The sequence below is a fragment of the Lolium perenne genome, chromosome 1 (assembly GCF_019359855.2).
Source record: "Lolium perenne isolate Kyuss_39 chromosome 1, Kyuss_2.0, whole genome shotgun sequence".
NCBI classification, from domain to species: domain Eukaryota; kingdom Viridiplantae; phylum Streptophyta; class Magnoliopsida; order Poales; family Poaceae; genus Lolium; species Lolium perenne.
Window position 1 is genome coordinate 143,208,237 of NC_067244.2, and position 7,651 is coordinate 143,215,887.

The following is a 7,651-nucleotide window of genomic DNA, read 5'->3' on the forward strand; positions in this document are numbered from 1 at the left end:
TACAGGGACAGTATCAAGCACTACCTCCATGTCCTCGATCCCCTCATACCTGTATAAATCACGGTAAAATTCATTAGTAGCGCTAGCCATCATTACTGGATCCTCCGTCATTTCACCATCAAACTTGCGGAGCCGGCTGATCTTGTTTCGCCGTTTCCTCTAGCTGCCCCGTAAATGGAAAAATCTCGTGTTCTTATTCCACTCCACATGCATCATTGTCACCACATGACCTCCTCACGATGATCAAGGGCAATGTGAAAAATGTGATTCTTTCGTTCCCGTAGCATATTGGTGACCTATTCATGACAGTTGGCTCATGTCTAACTCAACACAGACAAGTAACAAACTGGAAGAAGAAAAGACATAGTACAAAACAGCATGGCAAGGTGCGTATATAGTCAATGTTGAGAAAATCGCTTATCCGTGTTGACTCAGTCGGTTGACAATTATAGTTATTAATAAGCAAATCGGTAATTAACCAGTTAATCAGCCAATAAATTAGTTAATCGGCTAATCGGTGACCCACCAAGTAGCGATTAATTGGGCAATTAATCGCTGAATCGGCTAATTTTTTGAACTAGTCCAGGCTTCCAACTTCCAAGAACTATAAGCGATATTACACATTCTAAAAAGATTGTGTGCATATGTTTCCATGTACTTCTTACCTTGTTTATTTATACTAGTCTGGCTTCCATGAACTATAAGTTGTATATTTGCTAGTCTCTATAACTGAACTATAGCATCGCAAATTATTCTCTCTACTGCATCAACTGGAATACATATAATAATTCTTTTCCCCTTCCTTTGAACAAAAAGGAGCAAAGAAATATTTCTCTACCACTGGCAATGAGCATCGTTGGATGCATACTCAAATCTTAGACTGAAGTACACAAATAATAAACAAGATTTTCAACCTTAACACAGTACTTCACAGTGCGAAGCACTCATCAACAAAGAGTCGTCCAAGTTAGCATCAAGTGATATACCTAAAAGGCATATTGCGGCAGAGCGGTCCTAATACGGTGAGGTAATATCTACAATGAGACTAGCATGGAGCCACAAAGCTGGTAACCATAGATGGACCTATCTAGTCTGTCGTGACAAGATTCTCCATCCACTTGATCGTAGACTTCTTTTTTAGGGGACTTGATCATAGACTTCAGTGAGGCTGCAGTACACACAAACCCAAGTGAGAGAGGCAATCTTATGATAAACCTTTTCTGGTTGCTGCACATCAGACAGCTATATAAACAGAGAGTAAATTCATACACATCATAACCGGATAGATTCATTTATTTTAATAGAAAGAGCAAGACATTTCTTATCTAAAATTCTAAACTATCCCAGGTAAGCAACTTATTATGGGCAACTAACCACTTAATAATATGAGCGAACTGCAGCATCACTGACTTCCATAGGCAAAATAGTGCACACACTTGTTTTGGCACGAATATCATGGACTCGTATCTGCAGAAAATAAAGCAAAGCATTTGGCTATTTTTATCAAATATTGAAGCTATTTATTGTTTTGTTCATATACCTTGATATCTATGGTGGAGGCTGAATCAAGTTTCTTCTCCATGAAGTCCCAACAAAGACTGAGAAGGAACTCTTCAAGCTAGAACACCAAATTCGACCATATTAGATATAAGTAGAACTAAACTAACTTGTCTACAATGGTAAAGAGTGCCGCACCTCAACTACAGTAGAACGATAATCCAAGTCAATCAATTCAATCACATCTCCTCTCCGAAGGCCAATCTTCTCAGCAATAGAGTAAGGACAAACCTAAGGAGATTAAATAGTTAATATTCTATTTTGTATTTATGTTTCCGAGAAATAGCAAAAATATGGTTAAAAGTTTCACAGTTACAAGGAAAAAGATACCTGATCTACAATAAAACCACTCCTGATATTGTGGCTGGCCCAAAGCTCATCTCGGTGAACCATATCCAGCACTCGCACACTTTTCAACTCAAGGTGATGAATAGGATGTGTGATGCGTCTGCAACAAGTTTTCTTAGTATCTATCCAAAAACTATAGGTCCAAACATTTTTAAATTATCAAACTTAAATTTACCACAAGTTTCTTTTTCAAGATTGTGTTACTACCAGTTTGATCCATTAACGGCACATTAAACCCTCTAAATGTTCATCCATTCAGCTTTTTACACAGTACATGCTGAAATGTTATCAGACCAATATTTTTCTACCATGTAATTCCGAAAAAGCAATAAAAAAAGAAAAAAAAAAGCAGGATTAAGAGCCTCCATGCCCTTGATGGGATAAGCCCAACCAAAACCTAAGGAGATGATTCTTTCATCCATGGTGTAAACATCTCCTCCTACCTCTGCACCCAGTTCCACAGACGAATCGACATACTAGCACCAAGCAACTCTCGAAGATTGCTTACCAAGTTTATTATTTTCTTAATAAGATTTTATTAAAACCAATGAAATATAGAAACATACCCAAATTGATTCCACATATGAATACATTTTGTCACTATAGATGTCGATAGAATGGCTGCTTGTGGGATGTACTTGACAATCAGGCCGATGACCTCGCCATTGTTGTTAATTACTGGACCACCTATGCAAGTCTGCATAAGAAAAAGAACCGAGATGAACATGATGATGAAACGAGAATACAGAAATACAAATTGTTGAAATATGTTTTTTACCAAATGACTAGAACAGCTCGGAAACATGTAATGGTTCCTCTCGAGAAATGGATTCTCAAAACATTGGATCAACCCCTGTCTGACAACCAGGGCATAATTATCATTTCTATACAAAACAGACACATCCTGTCCATAACATGGTCTAGAACCCAAAGAAGCTGCCACCAGAGGAAATCCTGTAGTGACAACCAAAAGAGAAATTCCATAGTGTGCATTGAAGAATATCACACGTGCCTCCACAAAGGTATCCTTTGACAGCTGAACTGATACCTAAAAGGAGAAGTTTTCATTAGATAAGCCACAGTATCATTGTTTACCATTAAACTCAACTTCATACAGTTACATGGCTTAGATTTGGATGTTCTACTATTACGATTTATCATAATCTGTCTATAATTAAAAAATGTAATTCAAAATATGACCTTCAAATGACAAAAACATGAAAAAAAAACTCAGACTTCAACCGCAGGGCATACATGTTAGAACTATATTATCAAATGGTAAGTACATGATAATACTTTGACACTACATGTTTCGATCATTTTCAACATATCACTTCTAGGAAAAACACACATATAAGAAACTGGTATATTTGTGAGTGTGCCTCCAGATTGGGTGGATAAATAACCGTGAACAACTTTAAATCAATATAGTAGAAATGCAATAGAAATAGTGCTCTGTTATAGTGCTTAAATAGTGCTTACTATATTGATTTAAAGTTGTTCATTTCTACTTCATTGGTATATTTGTGAGTGTGCCTCCAGAAATACACAGCCAAAACAAACTTAAATCAATGAAGTAGAAATGCAATAGTGCTTACTAGCACTGCATAGCCTAAGAAATTATAGAAAGGGACTTGTTTGGATACAGTAATGTACTCTGTTATCGAATATCAGCTATCACGTTCTGTGTCTATGGAAATGCAAGTACGCCATTTAGGTGGAGATTCTATACTATGCTTATAAAGGAACCTGGAGCTAATATGGTTGCCGCTTGGTGTCATAGATTTTGTAATAGAAGTTTGTCTTATTTAGAGATTTGTTGAGAGGCTAGGCATGGGTCTCGATACGTGTCTTTCAAACATTATGAAAGACAGATTCACGTCATTCATTAACTGATCCTGTTGTGCCAGTTAATTGGGAGAATTTCCAGCAATCAGTTCATAATATTTTGTCCACATGCCAGCTTATGATTCATTGAGCTCACAAATCAGAAAACAAAGTGAACACTGTTTCTGATTATCACAAAGTAAATCCTGAGGCTTCAAATTTATGTATTTATCTTAACTTTGTGCATACACTGATCTCATGTTATCGATGGTTCATCCCATGGAAATTTCTGAATATATAACTTCTGTACTACCTTATGATGCAGTCGGTGAAACATTTTTGTGAAGGTTGTTGGATCCAAGTGTGGTGAAGCTTTCTGGGTACTGCTATGGGGAGCTTTTCGCACAAAAAAGGGAGCTATTGCTCATGAAATTAGTTAATGGCCAAGAGGCGTTTGGAGAAACATTTCTGTAGAAGTGAGTAAAGTGTAAAAGAGCAAAACTAATTTCCATTAAAATTTCAAACGTCTATATTTGAATTTCAGTGCAATAAAATTAACTACTCGAAAAAAGTGTATATAAAACCATAACTTTTATCTATGTTGACAGTTGAGTGAGCATCCTGGGATCTGAAGGACCAGAAATCTGAACCAATGCATTTGCAATGCACTCCCCCTTATCCGATTAGATTGACGCGAGCTGTGCAAAGCAGTAGCCTATAGGTTGCATCGATTAAATACGATCAGAGGGAGTACTATACATCTGAAACATGGTACAAACTGCTATTTCCAGGATGACGATTTTCTTCTTTCCCATAGACAATTTTGATCTTCTATATTATTATTTTCTAATTATGATGTTTTAGTTCTCGAAAATGAAAGAGTCTTTCTGCCTATAATATTTGCCCAATGATAGGGTTCAAAATCTAGAAAGAAGTCAAAGAACCCTGGTCACTAATCCAATGTGACTATGCCATCTTTCGCGTAGGAGGCATTGTTAAAAGGTAAGGCGATGCCAAAACCTGTTGGTGCCCGAGCCTATCACAATGGCAGCTAAACACTCGATGATTTTTTGGTTTACAACAGGAGAGAATGATCGAAAAGGCGTGATTTGTTACCTTTTGATTTGGGTGCCGCAGCTTGCCCTCCTTGGTGCACATGATACAGGAAGAACACAGTATCTTAGCGCACTTACCAACGTCATCATACTCAATGATGATGCCAGTGGAATCTTCAGTGTTTCCATCTGCAAACAAGGAGACGGGTACTATTAGCGGCTAGCTAGGAGAAATTAGTCGGAATGAAGAATCACACAAAGTGTTGTTTGCTCAAATTTACCAGGTTCAGTGGCTGATACAGTCACAACGGAGCGGGCCACGTCCAGGATCATGTCTCTAGCATCCCAGCTCACAGCAGATGCCACGGATTTAGTGTTACTGACCTTCGTTCTCCGAAGGGTCACAAGAGAATCTTAAGAAAGGAGAAAACATGTGTCATTGGAAATCATCATCCGTGTGTAATTCATTCAATCGAGGATCAAAAGGTAGAGACTAGGGAGCTGGTAAGTAGTAGAACAGGAGGTTCTCACCATCATCTCCGATATTGGCGTTGCTATGCAGCGCATCGGTCGCATGCATCCAAGCCACCACTTCATTGTAATCGCCAGATTTGGGGTAGGGAATCTCCCGGGGAGGGAGCGGCCGGTCAGCTAAGGCGGCTTCCTCGGCGGTCAGCACCCTTTCACCGCCCTCCGCCGCCCTCTCTTTCCCCACACTGATACCCTCCAAGGCGACTTCCTCTGCGTTCAGCATCCTTTCACCGCCATCCGCCGCCCTCTCCTTCCCCACAGTGATGCCCTCCAAGGCAACCTCTTCCGCCGTCAGCATACTTTCACCGCCCTCCGGCGCTCTCTCCTTCCCCACACAACCCTCCACCCTCCGCCGTTTGCCTTGTGAATCTCCGACTGACTCCGCCTCCTCTGTAGGCCCAGTCTCCTTCCCTGCCAGCTTCTGCAACGAGTCAAACTTTCCCTCGACTCCTCCCCGATCGGCAACGCCAGAGTCCTCGTGCCTACCTGAATCGGGATCATCTCCAGCCGCCGATCTCATCCTGACTCTCAGCGGCGTTCACAACTCCATGGAAACGGGGTGGAGACTAGGGTTACCGGACGAAGACTTGAGGGAGGAGTTGGAGGACCAGCAGCCGTCGGCCATCGCCACCGCTCACCGACGGCTAGGACTGCTTCTTTATATACCTGCCTGTTTAGGGAGATCTTTGGCTACTCGGCTCCATTGATCTTCTTGTTAAAAAAAAAGATCACATTTATGAATATCAAAAAATTATAAAAAAGAATCCGGACATAGTCAATGATGTATCCCACAAGAGGCTGGTTTTTTAGCGCAGGTGCGCACGCTAGCTACAGTGTTGTGCATGATTGCTGATCCCTTTGCATGGTATTCTACTATACGCACATAGATACAAAGAAGTAAAGACAAAAAGGAGGGAAGAAAAGGTGAGTGGAGACATTGCATGGGGGACTCACATGTAGTACAGTAGTTATTTTATTTGCTGATCCCTTGCAGCGCCTCTCTCTTTTCTCCCTGTAAACTTTTTATTTTTTTCTCTGTAAACTTCTCATTTAGTAATTTTATTTATTTTGTTGACTGAGGAACATTAGTGGCAGCCCAGTTTGTAAGATAAATCAAATCAGTCGCATAAAGCCACTATGTAACGCCAGAGAGAGCCCTAGACTCAAGAGGGGATTAATCAACAAACATAATACTAATGCGGACAAGGGAATAAATCGAATATCCAAGACATGTGATAGAGGTGCTACAAGACAATTCCAAAACGAGTCAACCACTATACTATAGTGCCTATGCCTACTAGGTAATCAGCAGTAGGGGTGGTACCAAAGCAGCGACGCTGCATGCAGTTTCGAATTCTCTAATCTTGAGGTAGCATGGACGGCAACGATACACGTGCGCAGAGCGCAGGTGCGCTACTCCACTTTTTCCATCCCACAAACATGCAAATGTCAATTTCCTCGAAATAGTTTTTCGCCCTACTATATTACTATAGCAAGCACATGATACAACCACGAGCCTCAAAATGGAAAAAAAATGCTAAGACAGAAGCAAACACACGCTGAAAAGAAGAAAATGAAAAAAATGGAGACAATGGTGGATCAATTAAATGACGGTGACCCTCCACCGCTGCACCCTCCGGAGAAGTACCACCATGCTCCCGGCACTAGATCGACACACACCAAGCAACATCTTCAAGAAGGAAAGCGACCGCTGCTGCCTGGACCAGATGGTCCTAGGGTTTCCCTTGGCAGACGGAGGGAAGTGGAAGAAAGGTAGCCACCACACCCTCTAGGAAGGACTGATGCCACCCACGGGTGGCACCGCGTCGGTGCAGAGCGAGCCGACAAGAATTTCTCTCGAAAAAACCCTATTGTAAAAGTACCATAATATTTGGGTTACTGAAGTAATGTAAAAATGTTGTTGTGGAAGCACTATTAAAATAATGTAGAAGTGTTATTATAGTGTCAAGGTTCGGAATCATTTTTCCCCGTGCTCGTAGGGTGGTGATGGTGTGGTAAAAATGTTATTGAACTACCGTAGAAGTGTTGTTGTGGAAGCATTGTTAAAATAATGTAGAAGTGGTACTATAATGTCATGGTTGAGAATTATTTTTTCTTGTGCCCGTAGGGTGACTGTGATGTGGTCGAAAAAGAGATTACTTTGGACAAAACACATTAGGTGATCATGAGACGATGGAAAAGAAGAGTGGTATGGTAGTAGCACTACATTGTGGTTGCGGTGTCTAGAGAGAGAACAATGCGCGTCGGCTAAAAGATGCAACGAACGGAGAATCAAGTCATTTTCATGGATAACATAGAGAAGGCATTAGTAT

The 7,651-nt window shown here is 40.7% G+C and overlaps 1 protein-coding gene across 1 annotated transcript; it reads right to left on the minus strand.

Annotated features, from left to right (window-relative positions):
• Window positions 1-834: 834 nt before the first annotated feature.
• LOC127306526 (uncharacterized) lies at window positions 835-6,034 on the minus strand. Its single transcript, XM_051337179.2, has 10 exons — window positions 5,319-6,034; window positions 5,069-5,200; window positions 4,849-4,976; window positions 2,684-2,953; window positions 2,472-2,602; window positions 1,888-2,005; window positions 1,696-1,788; window positions 1,541-1,618; window positions 1,375-1,467; window positions 835-1,168 (listed from the first exon to the last, which is right to left on the minus strand). Exons 1-9 carry the CDS (start codon window positions 5,836-5,838, stop codon window positions 1,378-1,380), a joined length of 1,560 nt encoding a protein of 519 aa, XP_051193139.1. The 5' UTR covers window positions 5,839-6,034; the 3' UTR covers window positions 835-1,168; window positions 1,375-1,377.
• Window positions 6,035-7,651: the final 1,617 nt, after the last annotated feature.